The sequence below is a fragment of the Coturnix japonica genome, chromosome 2 (genome assembly GCF_001577835.2).
Source record: "Coturnix japonica isolate 7356 chromosome 2, Coturnix japonica 2.1, whole genome shotgun sequence".
In the NCBI taxonomy this organism is placed as follows: Eukaryota; Metazoa; Chordata; class Aves; order Galliformes; family Phasianidae; genus Coturnix; species Coturnix japonica.
In genome coordinates, this window is record NC_029517.1 from 79035291 (window position 1) to 79052852 (window position 17562).

At 43.2% G+C, this 17562-nt stretch overlaps 1 protein-coding gene across 8 annotated transcripts in view; it reads left to right on the top strand.

The window, feature by feature from the left end:
- PDE1C (phosphodiesterase 1C) overlaps window positions 1-17562 on the top strand; it is a 307971-nt gene that overhangs the window by 144480 nt on the left and 145929 nt on the right. Inside the window, exons 1-2 of one of the 8 annotated variants that reach the window (XM_015855056.2) lie at window positions 2501-2785; window positions 3047-3369. The exons of 5 other annotated variants lie outside the window; for them this stretch is intronic. In XM_015855056.2, coding sequence (XP_015710542.1) covers window positions 3269-3369 — 101 coding nt within the window. In that variant the 5' untranslated portion in view covers window positions 2501-2785; window positions 3047-3268. Of the gene's footprint in view, window positions 1-2500; window positions 2786-3046; window positions 3370-17562 lie in introns of those variants that run through there. 2 more of the 8 variants (XM_015855057.2, XM_015855058.2) reach the window with 2 other exon arrangements.

Genomic DNA, 17562 nt, shown 5'->3' on the forward strand with positions numbered 1-17562 from the left:
AGGAAAGTTTTTACATTTATGGTTTTACTTAAAAGTTTTCTCTCTGCAGAGTTTCTAGTCAGCTTTGTTTCAGCTGGTTTTGAGCAACACATGGGAGAGGTGTGGCTGTGTTACACTGGTTTCCTTTCCTTTCCTTTCCTTTCCTTTCCTTTCCTTTCCTTTCCTTTCCTTTCCTTTCCTTTCCTTTCCTTTCCTTTCCTTTTCCTTTTCCTTTTCCTTTTCCTTTTTCCTTTTCCTTTTCTCTTTCAATTTTCCTTTTTCATTTCCTTTTCCTTCTTCCTTTTCCTTTTTCCTTTTCCTTTTCCTTTTTCTTTTTTCCATTTCCCCTTTTCCTTTTCCTTTTCCCTTTCCTTTTCCTTTTCCTTTTCCTTCTCTTCTCTTCTCTTCTCTTCTCTTCTCTTCCTTCTCTTTCTCTGCTCTGCTCTTCTGCTCTCTTCTCGTCCTCTTCTCTTTCTCTTCTCTTCTCATTCTCTTCTCCTTTTTCTTTTTCTTTTTCTTTTTCTTTTTCTTTTTCTTTTTCTTTTTCTTTTTCTTTTTCTTTTTCTTTTTCTTTTTCTTTTTCTTTCTTTCCTCTCCCCCCCGCCCCCCCACTGAAAACTGCTTTTTACGTGAATGAATGCAAGGCTTCTGGTTTTCAATTTCACTCTGGAACATGCAAACACAAGAGAGTGAAAGTGGTGAATTGTTGTGCAATATCAGCAGCCTGAGCCTGGTTACAGATCCTCTTGCATATAACAGATCCCTAAGCTGAAACCTCTCTGATCTGTATAGAATCTGTTGTATAGAATCTGTTGTTTTTATCTTTGTATGTGTATTTGTGCTCATAGGGTAGGGTAATCTTTGTGCAGGCAGAAATTGCCTGTTACTACACAGCCCATTTGGGTTTTGAAGTAGCCAAGTTATGTTTCTAAGAACTGATTTAAGCTTTTTAAGCAGTGGCTTGCTTTCTTAGGCTAATAAATGTATTCACATTTCCACTAACTGCTATGTATGTCAGCATTCCACACCTGTACAACTGGCATGGGAAATCACAGCCAGCATGTTTTCATGGGAGCCTGACTTCTCTGGTGTGGCAAACTGGTCCATTGCAGGCTCTGCTCTTAAGATGGCATGAAGCAACATTTACAATATGTAACAAACTGTGTTAAGGCTAGAACACTGTTCTCACGCTTAGTTCTGCTCTGCTTAGATCCACGGAATGGTTTGGGTTGGAAAGGACCTTTAAGATCATGTCCTTCCAACCCCCTGCTATAGGCAGGGACACCTCTCACTAGACCAGGTCCCTCATAGCCCCATGCAGCCTGGCCTTGAATGCTTCCAGGGAAGGGGCATTCACAACCTTGCTAGGCAACCTGTTCTAGTGTCTCACCACCCTCACAGTAAGGAATTTCTTTCTGATATCTGGTCTAAATCTACCCTCTTACAGTTTAAAACCATTTCCCCTCATCCTGTTGATACATGCCTTTATAAAAACTACCTCCCAGCTTTCCTGTAGGCTCATTTCAGATACTGGAAGGCTGCTTAAAGTCAGCAGCTCCTTGGAACTTTCTCTTCTCCAAGCTGAAGAGTCCCAGCCTGTCCTCATAAGAGAGGAACCAGCCCTCTGATCTCCTCTGGATCTGCTCCAACAACTGCATGTCCTTCTTGTGTTGGGGGCTCCAGAACTGGACACAGTACTCCAGGCGAGATCTCACAAGAACAGAGTAGAGGGGCAGAATCACTTCCCTCAACCTTCTGGTCACACTTCTTTTGATACAACCCAGGACACGGTTGATGCTGTCAAGTCTTTCTCCACAGGGTTGCTCTCAGGCCATTCACTACCTGACCTGTATCTGTGGTTGAGATTGCCCTGACCCAGGTGCACGACCTTGCATTTGGCCTTGCCGAACTTCATGAGGTTAGCATGGGCCCACCTCTCAAGCCTGTCCAGCTCCCTCTTTATAGCATCTCTTCCCTCTCGTGTATCAACTGCACCACTCAGCTTGTTGTCGTCTGCAAACTTGCTAAGGGTGCACTTGATCCCACTGTTCATGTCACCTACAGAAATGTTAAACAGGCAGCCTGAAGCAGACTTCTACTATGATATCTTGTTCCCCTACCTTCCCTTTAACCCTTAAGCTTTAGTGTCTTTGGCTGAAAACACCAAATCTCAGTGGAGTTTGGGTGGGGTTGGTGTGACAAAGGACATCTCTGTCCTCTTGTCTTTCACCTACCTGGAGGTTGCTTCTTGCTCTGCCTGGGATTGATGTGGGGAACCAGGGCAGTGGCTGCCCTGTGCGAGCTCCCTGGAGTTCAGCCATAGGTCCTGCTGTAAGCCTCATACATTATGAATAATGCATTGTCTTGTAATGTATTGTTGGTGGCTCTTGTTGAAAGGCACTGAAAAAGCCGGTTACTAATGTGTTGGGCTTGATCTCCCTCTGCTGTGTGGACTTCCCCATCCCTTGTTGTGGGGCTTCGGGCAGCGCTGCTGCACTGATTTATTTATTTTAAAGTGAATTTTGCCCAAGTTGAAGCTGCATGCTGTGTTCTGCCTGAGTGTAGGCTGCCTCGCGATGAAGCAGATGGCTCTTTGCCAGGAGTGCGCCGCTCACTTTCTGTAATTTACCCTTCCTTTTGGCTCGGTCGGGCTTTTAATCAGCGCCAGCCTCTCCCATAGCCCGTTCCCTCGTGTCCGTTTGTGTGTAAGGGAGAGGGCGGCAGTCCGAGGAGCTGCGCCTGGGCTATGCTGACGGACGACTCTCCCCTCGGTTGTCAGGTCTGGAGCCTGTCAGTAGCATTGCCGGTAAGTGAAGGGAAGAAGAGCCCACACCGGGGCTGGGGGAGCGATGCTGAGCCGTAGAGGAGCAGCACGGAGGGAGCGCAGGATGCGTGATGCCGCCGGCGTGGCGGTGCAGGCTCCCCAGCTGCCCATGCAGACGGCTCAGTTGGCAGCGAGGGATTTCCCCCTCCTTCCCCTCCCTTTCTAAAGATCCTTCAGCCAGTATTACTGGTTGGATCCTTGGCTTATTGCTGTATTTTTTATTTATTTTTTTTTTAATAAAAGAAAAATCCGTGCTGGTTTGCAGTCCGGAGCTGAGCTGCTAATCCCCTGGGTCTGCCCGAGGATGCTGGCGTGCCCCCCGCGTACACCTGAGCGCCTGGGGAGGGGGGAGCAGGGGCTGCCAGAAATGTTGGCCACTGGTGGGCAGCCCCGTTAAAGGTGGAGCGTGTGCGTGGGGCAGTGCCCATCTTCTCCGAGCCATAACCGACGCGGTAACCTGCAGCCATGGAGTCGCCCACGAAGGAGATTGAAGAATTTGAGAGCAACTCTCTAAAATACCTGCAGCCAGAGCAGATAGAGAAAATCTGGCTTCGGCTCCGAGGCTTGTAAGTAGCACTTTTTTTTTTTTCTTTTTTTTTTTTTCCCCACGTCCTTTGCCCATTTCCTCCCATTGTCAAAATTATTGTAGCACTTTCCTTTTATTGTTGGTGCCTTCAAAATGACACAGGAGTTTCCACACCTGTTCTCCATAAATACAGTGAATCTCAGCGAAGATCTGCTTGCTTCCTTAAATGAAACCCGCGTGTTACACTGAACAAACATTCTTAGCGGGAACATAGAGATGTTATTAATGAGACACCGTAATTTAGCAGCAGTTTTGTGAGATGCTAATTACTTTAGCTGCTGCACTGAAAAAGTTTTGTTGTTGCCTGAATGGAACCTAATAGGGTCCTCCGATTTGAGTAATATTTCCATTAGCTGCAACCTACAGAAAGAGGGTTTATTTTCTGTATGTGTCCACCATTTCTGGCACTGATGCAGTTAATAAGGACAAAATAGGCAGGGAAAGCACAATGGGAAGAGATCTCCACCAGCACTTGTGGCAGCAGTAAATTCATGTTACACAGATCAGATTGTATCGATTAGTTTATACATTTGCTATTAAGCCTGACTTGTCATGAAGCGGTGGGACGCTGCTTCCTGTGCTTAAAGGAAAACTTGGGACTGTAGGAATGTGGAAGTTTACATGCTGTAGAGCTTGTGTTGCTTATTTAGAGTTAATGTCTAGCATCTTTTTCAGAGTCTCAGTATGCAAAATGCTGTCTACCGGCAATAGGAGCCACTGTTGGCTGCAGAGCATTTATTTGCCCATCAGTTTTTGGCCCAGCCAGAGAGAAACATTGCCATATTAAGCTGCATCCCTCTCTGTGTTCAGAACTGTGTTTTTTTTTACTTTTGTTGTTTGTTGTTTTTCCCTTTAGTTTCTTGTGTTAGAGAATGTTTCAGCCTGTAGGGTGTGGGGGGGAGGGATCAAGAAGGAGAGGAAAAGGCAGAACTGGGAACGCATAGGAGAAGCAGGCTAAAACTGGACAACAAAGGGTTCCCAGTTAAACTGGAGTTGCTGTGGGTGTTGTTTAGTGTGAGCAGTGACGGCATATTTTGTAAAGCATATCCAAAACTTCTGTAGGACTCCAAGCAGAGTAAAAGACGTGCATGAATATGTATTTCCTTCAAGGCATCACTCCAGGAAGCCTGTTTTGTGAAGGAACTTAATCAAAGTGGATGACAGCTGTCTTGTAAGCATTCCAAATAGAACAGCCACACAAAACAAACCCTCTTATTTTCAAGTCTGTGCCATGCTGTAGCATTAGGAATCCTTGCATTTCTGTCTAATACAGAGTTTAGCAGCATGCTGATTTGGATCACACCTGAAGTTTTGCAGATAATTCCTTAGCAGCAGAGTAGTTCAGGGTCTCTCTCCTGCCTTCTGTACAAAGCAGCGACTGCATATTATCTGTCAGACCCCAGGCTGTTCCACCTTTGGGAGACGTGGCAAAACTGTAGGACTTATTCTACATTTGCAATAACAGAACTTCAGGCTGTTTCTCAGTATAGCCCTCTCTCTTGGCACTGTGTGCATGTAACAAACACACTTTTTCTTTCTGAGTTTCAAGTTTTCTTTGTTCATAGAAGGGCAAAGAAGAAAGAAATTGGTTTTCATAGAATCATATAATAGAATCATAGAAAGGCTTGGGTTGAAGAGGACCACAATGATCACTGAGTTTCAATCCCCTGCTATGTGCAGGGTCACTGACCACCAGACCAGGCTGCCCAGAGCCACATCCAGCCTGGCCTTGAATGCCTCCAGGGATGGGGCATCCACAACCTCCTTGGGCAACCTGTTCCAGTGCGTCACCACCCTCTGTGTGAAAAACTTCCTCCTAATATCTAACCTAAACCTCCCCTGTCTCAGTTTAAAACCATTCCCCCTTGTCCTGTCACTGTCTACCCTTGTAAACAGCTGTTCCCCCTCCTGTTCATAATCTCCCTTCAAGTACTGGGAGGCCACAGTGAGGTCTCCCCAGAGCCTTCTGTTCTCCAAGCTAAAGTACATTTTCCATCTCCAGTCATTATATGCATACACACACAAACTGGTTGCAGACTGAGGTTTGGCATCACACTTCATGATTTTTCTTGTCCTTATTCACGTCTGTGTGTGTAAGAAGAATGAGTCAATGTGCACAGCCATCTCAGAAACCTTGTAAATGAGGCACTTCATTCTGCAGAGATCAAATACTACTTAAGGAGACATCACTCCCTGACTCCGGTGCTCTGACAGTTGTGTGATACAGGAGCTGCTTTCAAGGCTCAGCAGTGCTGCCAGAGCAGGGCTAAGCAGGCAGTCAGGGGAACATGCTGCCAGGGACCTGTAGGCTGCAGCAGGCAGGGACCCAACAGGTTATTGCATCCTGCCACTGCTTCTGCACTGAGAAGGGCCGTGACGATACAAACAGTCCCAGGTGCTCAGCGTCAGGTTTGACATCTCCTTGGTACGACTTCACCTGGGGCTAGGCTGATACCTTCCTCCCTGCCCTCCCACCTCCAGTGCCATCTGGTGTGTCTGCTCCTAGTGACTCAGAGGATAAACCAGCATCCTATTTCACTGCCTCTTTCAGTACCTGACTTTTCCAGGGAGTGGGGTCTCTTAATTTCCCCGCTGTCTCAGCCTGCATAGTTGAAAGGGAATGGAAACCCAAAGGCTGCAAAGGGGTGGTTAAGCTGAGGCTCTTTTCAGACTCCCATAATTTAGTGTTTGCTGCTTAAACAATTCTGTCGATAGCTCTTTTGCTATATTCCCACTACATTTCTGTCCCACAGGCTGGTTGGTGTTTGGGTGTATATTTTCAAGGAACAGAGAAGCCTTTTGGACAGTGTGCAAAAGGCAGGCTCTGAGAAGCTGAAGCATGTGTCTGCAGCATGAGTCGTATGTTGCTGTAAGAGGCAGACAACATACTGAACTTGCCCGTGGAGTGGATTGGAAAGATTTCCTTCTTGGTCTCATTGTGTGTCTCTAGCATGTGGTTTCTTGGTTAGGACAGCCTGGTTGTCTTGTTTGGATGAAGCAGTGGTTCTTGTGCCATATAAGAAAGAACTAAAATATCTATGTTTTCTGGGCATAAGTACCACCAGAGGTGTTTGAAACCCCTTGGGGAAAATCTTGTCAGTTGACTTCTGACTGCCTTGACCTTTCATGTCTTACCACAATAGACCACCGAGGAGTTTTACTCCACAGCTCTTCTTGTAGGAACTCACTCAAGCAAAACGTGCCTGTGCTGGACATGCAGCCATCAGAGATCTTTCTTTTCTTGGAATGAGTGGACCAGATTTCCCTGCAGCATCGTCCACCCAGGAATAGACCTGCTTCTGAGTTTCATTGTCATCATAAATGAACCAGGCTGGAGCAGCTCCCTGTCCCTTCTGGGGTATCTCATATTGGTAGTAAGAACAGAGAGCCTGCAGACAGTGCATACAGATGACTACTTATGAGTATGCCTTGTACTCTCCTACAATTGCCAGTAGTTCATTCTGTTATGCACAGGACCGTCTGCCCTTCAAAACATCCGTCAAAGTTAATCTGGGCCTATTATGGAGTTGTGGCAAAGCCTGGAGACCTGATTTCAAAACACAACTGCATGATTGGTTTTTAAGCTGGTGGTTTCTCCATGAAGCAATGAGCAATGGTGGCTGTGTTCAGATATTCTGTTTTAGCACTTGGACTCCCATCTGCAGGACTGCTAATTCCCGTTTGCTATTTAGGGCTCTTAATGGCCCATGAAGTGGCCTAAGTTACCTTCCAGCTTCTCAGATGTGGAGAAAACACCTGAGCCCTTTTCAACATTAGGATTATGTGTTGTATTGATGATATTTAAGAATGCAAGAGCACATACCCAAAGAGCTTCAGTTGAGCTGTGATGGTTTGGGGCAGCTAAAGACCCAGTTTGGAGGTATTTTCAGCTTTTTTTTTTTTTTTTTTTTTTTTTTTTTTTTTTCCCCAGGAATAAAAAAGAAAAAAGAAGTTATGTTTTTAGCTGTTACAGTGTAACCAGGATCTGCTGGTGCCCCTGCAATACCTTAAGCATTGCAGAGGGAAAAGAGATAAAATGTACTTTAACTTTTTTTCCTGATAGCTGGGATTATAATGTTAAATTGCTAAATTCATAATAAATCCCTTCATTCTCAGTGTAGCCCTTCCTCACGCTGCCAAAGATGAATCTACAAACAGCAGCAGTCTCTGAATTGAGACTCAGATGGGATGCTTGACTTTGATCTCATCTTTCAGGCTGTCCTACTCAAACCTGTCAGTGTAAAATTGGTCTAAAAAATCTGAAGGGGAAGGAAAATAGAAACACACATAAATCAATATGTTTGAAAAGTTCATGGTTTTGCTGAAGATATGGAAAGGTATTTCAGCACATAGGGCATTTCCTTTATTTCCCCTGCAAAGCACCATGCATCCTATTGATGGCAAAGAGGTCCAAATGCAGATGTTACTGGAAGACTGAAATTCAGATTTAGTTTTGAAATAAATGGTGATGCAACTGATTTCAATGGGAAAACATGGAGACTCAATGACTGAAGATGATTTGGCAAGCATTACTGAGCCATTGCTTGGTTATTTGTTTCCCTGTCTTATCCGTATGCACTCCACAGTATTTTTAGGTTTTCTTACATGAAAAAAAATGTCACATGCAGAACAGCTGGTTCTCCCAGTGACAGTACCCTCATCTGCTTCATTTTCATTTATGTATCCTTCACAAACAGGAAAACAGAAAGCTCCCTTCAGCTCCAGTGGCGCTCCCTACACAGTAGGCTTTGTCCCCAAATATTTTAGCTGGCAATAGATAGTAAAGGTTTAAAAAGCCCCTCAGAAAGCACTGCTTTGTTAGTAAATGTGTAAATTAGTCAGCTTTCAAGTGGAAAATATGAATATGCTAATTCCTTTCCGGAGGTGAAAGAGGCACTCCTGCTGTCCTTGGTCTTGGTTTCAGTCTTCCTGAACCTCCTGAGAGTCTAAGTTTAAACTGAAGCCCTGTTCACCTTGGAAGCAAGACTGAGCTACCTTCAATCATATTTCAAAACTGATGCTGCTGCCCTTTTCCTAGTTTAGTTTTCCTGATGAGCATAGGCAGGGATTATTTGTCAGAGAACCATGTCAAGAAACCTCTGTATAGGCCTCTTAAGTCTCTATTTGACTTTTCTCCTGAGTTTCAAGTTGCCGCTGAAAGTAGAGATGGGCGTATTCAGGAACAGGAGGTGGAGGCAAGAATGGGTGACGTTTAGCTGTCATGGTTCCTGGGAGGACTGAAAAGGTCTCACTGGTCAGAAGATGGCCGCTGAGTCTGCGCTGGGGAAGGCTGTGCCCTAACATGGGCCTAAAAATTCCTAGTTGGGGTGAGCCACTCTTTGGATGTGAGTGACTTAGTTGTGAAGTTTGTTGGGGTCTGGTTGGTCTACAATATCATTCTCCCCATAGTGTGACCATCAAACTGACCCATAACAGCTTATTTTGTCTTTCCTGTAGTATAGGCCCTGAAAGAAGTGCTGACAGCTGCTGATCTCATGGCTGAAAAGTGAACAGGGGAAAAAATGGTAGGAACATAGTGACTTTAAAAGAAGATAATTAAAAAGTAAAGTGTTTGGAAGTGTAGTAATTCAGTAAACTGAAAAAAAAAAAATAAAAAAAATTGCCACAGTCCTTCAATTACTTCGTTCCATCCAGTGACTTTTATTTGAATCTTAAATCAATAAATGAATCCTGTAGGTAACAAAAGAGAGAAGACTTCATGTTTAATACTGAAATGTTGTCTAAGAAATAATATACACTCTAGTTTTTACAATAATCATAAAAAAAAAAAGCTTTTATTCTTCTGGAGGTAGTACAAATGAATCATAACTGCAGCCTCAAAAGCAATTATTTATTTCAGCAATCATAAAAAGAAGACCGTAGCCTGCTGTAGAAGAAAGGAGCTCCCTTTGTGATTTAAATGCAGTGCTTTTCAAATATCACTGCTGTAAGGTGTGCAATCCAGCATAAGAAACAAGAATATGAAAAAAATGTTATTTCAGGGAAGATGAATTTAAACCTTAACTCAAAGGGAAATTACAAGTCTTTCTGGAATTCTTTTTTTAAAATGCCTTGGTGGGATAGGAGTGCATGCATAAAGAAACAGAACTCAATGGAAGATGGTGCTGAAAAATCCTCTGCATGTTTATGTGTTTTAAAGGCTGTGAGGCCAGCTCATCTCCTAATCTGTCAGCTTTTGGAGGATTCAAACACTATATTAAATCCATCTCAGCCCTTGAAAGGATTTTTAAATACCGTGTTTCTCTTTCTTTCTGCAATTCATGAGATATTCCCTTTCTCTTCTCTTCTCATCCCATAAAAAAATCACTTCTGTCTCTTCAAAATACTAGATCCTATCTTTCTCTGAGGGGTGACTGAGGTACATGTCTTAGGGCAGACCCATTAAAAAACTATAGCATTTTTGAAATGTACCTCTTGCAGATGTGATTTGCTGTCAAGCCACTGGGGATTTGGGTAGATTGGAGGTTTTCTAGAAGGGCTTGTTTGGATTCATAAGGCTGTTTCTGATCTCATGAACTGTGCTTCTAATACTGGGAAGAATGGCTCCATTGATACCCATGCATTTGATGGGGTGAAATTAGAATCCAGCTCTTGATATTTGAAGAAGTTTTTTTCTTTTTTTCTTTGAAGAGTTAGGTTTTAAAAGTAATTCATTAAAATTTGTCTGCAGTTGTCTTGGGTGTTCAAAAAGCAGTAGATTGAGTGTAGCTCAGAAGCTGGTGAAACTGATTATCAGCTCAGCTGGTTGGCTTTAGCAGAATCAGGATTTTTCTCAGCAATTGCTCATGTTCGTGTTGGGAATGTTTGAATTTTTCTGCCCAAGAAGGGTGTTGCAGAGCACTCAGAGAGCCATAGCTTTCTGGTTTTCAGAAGGGGCTTGAAAGATATCCAGTTCTTTCTTTGCCAAATTACCCAATTAATGTTTCTGTAGACTACCTTATCTTCTGTCAGAAGACCTCCATGTCTGGCAATTGGTGGAGAAGGCTGTATAGGCTAGGCATGCAAGGATTTTCATAATCTTTCTTGGAGAGAGAGTTGAAGGAGATTATTTATTTATTAAGATGCTTGTAGTCATGGAGGAGACCATTTATTAAGATACATGTAGACTTATATGCTTCATGCTTTTTTTTTTTTTTTTTTCCCAAGCTGTGGATTCGTTTTGTTATTAATGTGACACTTAGAATAGCTATTAGTAGGTCTGTGTCATCGCTTTAGAAGTGATTTCTTACACTCCTGGGGACATATACTATTTGTGCACAAAACTCCTAGCCAAGACAGAAAATTGCACAATATCCATCTGTGGTATGAATCCTGGCTTGGTGAAAGTCTCATTTCAACACTAAGATTAGTACAAATTAAATGTAAGATCTGTGCCATTTTAACAGCTAACACTGTTCAGAGCCCTGCAGCTATAGCTGCGACACTCAGGGAGTCCTTGCAGGGAGAGCACACTACAGCAAGCATCTAAGGGCAAAAGAGTTGAAGTAGAGCATAAACTCCCTTGCAAGGCTGAACCGTTCCAATGGTTGCTGTAAATGATGCTCAGATCACACTTCCTCCCATGCCTCCTGTGGAGCAGCTGTTTTTCTGCGATTCACTAGCTGTAAGCAGTTAGTGGTTTCTGCTAAGTAAAGAGACTGCATACACAATTTAAATATCCTCCTATACACATATTGGTACATCAGGAACAGCTACATCAGATGGGACAGCTTTTATTTTATTTTATTTTTTTTCTTGATTTGCTGGAAAAGTGAAAGAGGAAGCTGTGGGGGTTGAGGCTGGGCTGGGAAGAACTGGGATATTGTATATGTGAGAACACAGTGACTCAGAAAGAGGGGAGAGGAGAATGAGAGAGCTTAAAAAAATAGGAAAAGGGTTAAGGGAAGAAAAGAGATTAGTTCTGTGAGCAATTCAGGCCTCTACATGTAAACATTTGTTAGATTTATTTACACACAGCTTAAAATAGTTTTAGTTTATAACACAACATGTTCAGTTAATTTAGGAGTATTGATGAAAATCACAGGGATAAGGGCTGCCTTTAAAAGCATTTAAAAATGCTGCCCAATTTGTAGCACTAAAATTTTTACCTCACTAAAACTTTAATGGGAGACCATGAAGAAGAGCCTATGTGTTGCAAGAATACTGTCAATGCAGAAAACACTGCTCTTGTGTCACATTCAGAACATGACTTTGTTTAGGTGAATGAGCATCCCTTCTTCAGATTGCTATTGTTTTGTTTTTACAAGGCTGGGGAATTGTCTTTGATATTTTGGCCACACTCCTGGTGTAATGCCAGTCAAAATTCTCCCTCTCATTTTTCATTGGCTTTGTCTGGACAATCACCTTTCTTTTCCCATTTTTCCTCGCACTCATGTTCCAGGTGCAAGAAGCCTACAGCGCTGGATGCAGTTCGACTGGATGTATAGATTAAGTCATTCCCATTGTGTGGAGAGTATCTATGAAGTGTTTTGTAGAGAGAGGTGTGTAAATGCTCAGTGATCTCTGTAAGACCCGTTTCTAATTAGCTCAATGGTAGTGAAGGTATCTCCTTGCAAATGGAGAAGAATTAAATTCTAAAGTTATGCAAATCTGCTGAATAACTCAGAGCAAACTATGGTAATGGTCCCACCCAGCCTCCAAACTTGTGGAACATCAAATAGCATTTTGCATTGCCTTCACCTTGTGGAGGCAGAGGACTTGACTCCACCTTTAAAACAGCCAAGCTTTTAAGAGCTAGAATAGATGTCACAACTGCAGTGCTTGGCATGTGGAAAGGGCTGGAGGATTTGCTTATTATTATATCTTCATCACTGAGTCTTTTGAAGACCCCCTTCCCACAGCTGCTGCCGCATAAAGATACCTGGGAGATAACTGGCAGCAGCAGGGAGTGGGGCCTTAAATAGTACACATCTCAAGTCACCTCCTCTGTTCTCTGTGCGTGTTCAAGGACTGCTCCCATCTGTCCAACAGTCCATTCCATTTCCCAAAATTCTTCCTGCTGTGTTGAGAAACTCCCATGCCCTGGGTGTGGGGCAGTGCTCCTGAGCTGCAGGTTGGCATCACACATCACACTCAGCACTAAAGGCCCCTCCATGAGAACTCTCCTCCTCCATATAGGCTGCTGCTGGCTGCACATCATTGTTCAGCCTGCTCCTCTCTCTTGCGCACTGTTCCTGGAAGAACATAGCGGGGGAAAGCCCAGAGGAAGAGCAGTGGCAGTTCACAAGAAGTTGAAATGTTGCTTTTTCCTACCGCTGACATTTAATAACCAGTCTGTTAATGAGGAGGCGCAGTCAGGACAATAGCTGCCCCTCCCTCCTTGCACAGGGCCATGTCCCTATAAGCCTTGAATCATTCCTAAGAGCTATCTTTGCACTGAAGAAGGGGGTTGCTGGGAGGTGGGGGGTGGGAAAGAGGAAAGAACATTATTTTGGAAAGGGAACACTATGGCTTTGTGCGGTGCTTTTTTCACCCCATGTTTAGGCTTGTTAAACAGTAATCCGAGTGTTTCAGCCTGTAACCCGGAGTAAGGAGAGTGCCTGGCACGAAAACCATGAGATTTAAAATCCTGCGTCACACCAGCTGTCTGCGAGCGGGCAGAGAGGGTGGGCTGTGTTCGGGAGGGGGAAACAATAACAAGCAGTAGTCCAATAGATTTAGTAGAGCTTAGGGCAAGATGCAGATTTGTTTAGTGACTTCACGCACGCGGCTGGTCTGCTCTGATGTAATTCCAGAGCATGTTTCCTGTCTAGATATTTAATCCAGGGTATGAACAATGATTTCCCCCCCGCCTCTCTCCCATCATCTTGCACGCAGTAACTAATCACAAAGCCACCCTGCATGAAACAAACTGGACAGCTGCCTGCTTGGCTCCAGCAGGATCTGAATACGTTCATTTTGCATAGTAGCAGTGAGCAAAGTAAGTTTTTAATCTATGCATGCTTATTTTTTCCAGGGTCTAAGAGCTCTTTCCCACCAGGGGAATGGAATATCAGCTGAACTATTATGTGCTTTGAACATGCAGGATGCACCAATATTGCCACTATAAATTCTCTACAAAATGATATTTTACATTATTCCAAACAGAACTGTCCCCTTCTACACTTCTTGCTGTTCTGACTTGGTTCTTTTAGTTCTTTTCATAGGAAAATAATCAGGGTGCAACCAAAGAACTCACAGACCAGATTGCGTATCTGCTCCCTTTTTTGTGATATTGAACTAAGAGAAGGAAGCAGCATCCCCCTGTTGAAGTCGGTGTTGCCCAGTGAGCACAGTGTGCAGCACAATGCTCAGAGCAGCAGGGAGGAATTCCCTCCCACAGCCTCTTGCAGTGAGAGATGTAGATAGGCTTGTTGAAGTACCACCCATCCTGTGCTTTGTGGGTCATCCTCTTCGTGTATCGCAGAGCCAAAAGTTCCATCAGCCATTTGAAGTAGCCGTGTGAAAACATTTGGTCGCATGAAGTAGAAATGTCTTTATTATCAGTAATTTGTTGTGTGAAGGTCATAGAGTTTTGTCTGAATTCATGCCAGCTACAATAGCAAGTTGTTTTTTTCCTTTTTTAATTATTATTTTTGTTTACTTACTTTGTTTTTGACATGAGGAGTGATGGAAACGTGAGTAAAAATAGAACAGCTTCAAGATTGCAGTAATTGTTCTAGTAATTGAACTAGATTTTTAGAAACCTTTAGAATGACTTCTGTCTTTTCTTTGGTAGTTAAGATACCAGCACATTAAAATACCAGTTTCTTGTCCAGTCCAGGATGATTCCAGGAGTGAATTTGATTCTGATTTGCCCTTGCTGACACCTCATGGTGTGACAAGCTGGAGCACTCAGCTGTCCTCATGGGGCTCCCACTGTTCCCTGCAGATCTCTCTGCCTCAGGCTGTCTTGCTTGAAACCTTTGAGCCTTCATATGTACACAGTGTTCAATGCAAAACAATTAAGAAAACTTTTCCTTTGCCCCATTTTCACCACACTTGATGTACATACTGTGTCACGAAGAGGTGCACAGTGCTTAGCTTGCCTCTTCTGGCAGCCAGCACTGTTTATCAAAGCATGAGCAAGCTGTAGTTGTCCTTCATTAAAATGAAGCTCAAGAAAATAATGACGACTTATCACAGATTATCTCTGTGTCATTGGGAAATAAAATACCTGTAACTAATACACCTCTGGTATGCTGTTATCTGAACACAATTGTTACAGCTGCATGGGATCCTACCCTACCTTCCTGCCTGAGGCAGCTGCACTGAATTTAGGGTCATCATCTCTCACAAGAGCATATACTATAGCATGTAGTTGTCACTGATGTCAATTTGCCCAGACCATGTACATATAACCCCAGTGTTAATGCCTTCAGGCTCTGTCCACTCTTTACTGAATTGCTGGAGATGGGATCGTAGCAGCCTTGAGCTGACTTCAGAACAAAGAAGTCCTCACAGCTTGTGCTGTCAGCGAGGCTCTTCTGTAAGAAGATTTTAAAAAACACTGTCTCTCCTGATATACTTCACATGGAATCATTACACACACCAAACCCCAAATGAGAAAGTGGGAAACTCCATTTAACTGCAGTTAAGAATAATGTCAGGGCAAAACGTTGCAGAAGAGCAGAAGCAGCGCAAGAGAGGTATGGCCTAGCAGCTTCAGTCCTCTTTGAGGATGAAACTGTAAGTTTCTTGAAATACTTGTTTACCCAGTTTAGAAAACTCAATAGCTGAACTGGTGAAGGCCGTCAGATCAGCTAAATATCAAAGCAGCATTTTTTTCTTGAGTAATTATTTTTACATACATTATTTAGTTTGATAAGCTAATTGGTTTAAGTTAAGTTCATACTTAGTTTCCTCTTGTTTCCAAGATGTGACGTATCGTCCCCTATATGTTCTGGCTGTACATCTCTTGTCCCATTTCACTGTCTTGTCTCTGTTTCTTCTGAAATTGTTGCGCCTGTTTCAGGCTGTGAATGTTTCTTGCCATTGCATGGTTACACTGCACATGCCCCTGCTTCAGAGCATGCAGACTCTTATAATCTACTTAAAATGAGAAAAATGACTGCCTCATCCTCTCATGATTTCACTATGTCCCCATGTAGGTCAGGGTCCAATTTAAAATGACCCGTCTTTTAAAATCCCCACGTAAACCCCCCCCCCATTATATTGCAAGTACCAGCTGAAATCTCTTTCCTCATCTGCTTCTTATGGTTTCTTCTCCGTTGTCATTAGTCTCTGTGGTTGTATTGCTTTTAACTTAGCACAGTATTTTACTAAACAGACTGTGTGGAAGAAACAATAAATTACGTTTGTTATTGATTAGAGAGTGATTAAAGCAAGAAAGCTGGTCTTCTTGTTTCAATTAGGGAATTAAAAACCCAATAGCAGTTGATGGCATCATCCACTTCAAAGTCTGGCACTCTCAGTATATTTATCTGGTCAGGGCTCCCACGAGATCCTGAGCTTTGACAGATGCCAGTCCGTAGTCTGTGCTGTGAGATTTGGGTTTTGTTAATTGGTTTATACATGGTTATTAATATAGGTTTTCGTAACATAACTCAAATGCATCACTAATCCAGCGATGATGACGAATAATTTGTAATGCACTGAATGTTTTAGAATACTGAGCTGCTGGGAGAGAGGATTTTCAATTTACATGATCCCATCAGTTGGAAAAAGTAGCTTTATCTGCGCCACAAGCCTTTCCTCTTTGGCAGTGACATTCAGGGGCTGGTGCCTTCCCCTGTTATAAGCTAATACGCTGCTGTGGTGTGGTCAGAGAAGGCACTGGGGCTTGGGAGCTGGGAATTGCTATTTATCTGCTGCCCAGACGTGGCTGCTGAGGGGAGAAGTCTTAGGAGTTCTAGGCCAGTGAATTGGAAGGATCTGGTGAGAAAGGCAGTAAAAATGAATTGTAGCTGGCTGCTAAGGAAGACAGCAGGGGAGGAATAATATGCAGCATGGCTGCAGATTCACTGGTGGTAATGAAAGAGCAGGAATGGTCTTCTAGATTGAACTGAAGGGAGGCTTGTTTCTCTTTTGCCAAATTTTATTTATCTTATTGTTGATTCACTAAGCTATGAAACAGACTTTCAGCACTGTTGTCTAAACACCCGTTCTAACATTAGAGACCTCAGTTTGGCAAGAAAGAGCAAGACTTGCCAGAATTTCATGTTTCAGCGCGGTGAAGTGACTTCATCTCTGCACTTCCAAAGGAACTAGTACAAGGAAGCTTGTAGGGAAGCAGGAATGAATAGTTGAGGCTACAGGTGTGATGGTGCTCCTGTGTTAAAGGACAGATGTTAGGGGCTCCCACTCAGATCTGTTCCTTTGTGTCTGCTGGTTGTTCTGTGAGGGTGGCTGGGGGCAGTGTCTTTTTAAAACTAGCAAATTCACTTTAGCTAGTCTCTTGGCTCCCTAAATACCCATTGCCTGCTATTATTTCCCAAAAGAACATGGATCCAGCATGAAGCAGGCCCTGTGTCAGATCCAGGCTTTGTTAGGAAGTTCAATTGGGAGAGCACAGGCTACTGGATTTCAAGAACTTCAGAAAACATATCTGTTTGCTAAATTCCTAGGACCCCCAGGTTGTCCATTACAAATCTATGGCAATGGCCAAGCTAAACGAAACTAAGCCACTGTGGGTGACAAGTTATGAGTTTCAGCTAGAAAATGAAGTAGTTTGACCATCTCTGCAGGCTAAGGACGTGCTTGTGACCACTGAGCTGAGCAGTATTAAATTAACTATGAAGTGTCACCTGTTCTCACTTGCACTGGTACTGTACTGGTGGTTAACAGTAAGACCCAATGCTAACAGCAGGTGTCCTGGAGGCTGTGAGCCCAGAGAGATATTACCAGGGCAGATACAACCCATTAGTCTGAACATAGTACTCATAAGCTTCCATGGATAAAGCTAGGCAAATATCCTTCTTTTACTTCTGCAGCACCCACATTTTCACCTTGTGTGCTGAAGGGATGCCATTACTGTCAAACCCTATGTGATAAATATGGAATAAATATGGAGTAACGCCATTTTAATCATTCTGCTGTTATGAGTAAAAAATGTGATTTAGGTATTTCTTCAGAGACTGTGTAGGAGTGAACAAGCAATTCATTGAGTTAGTTGATACACTGAATTGTGTAATTATGGGGTAAAAACAGAGCA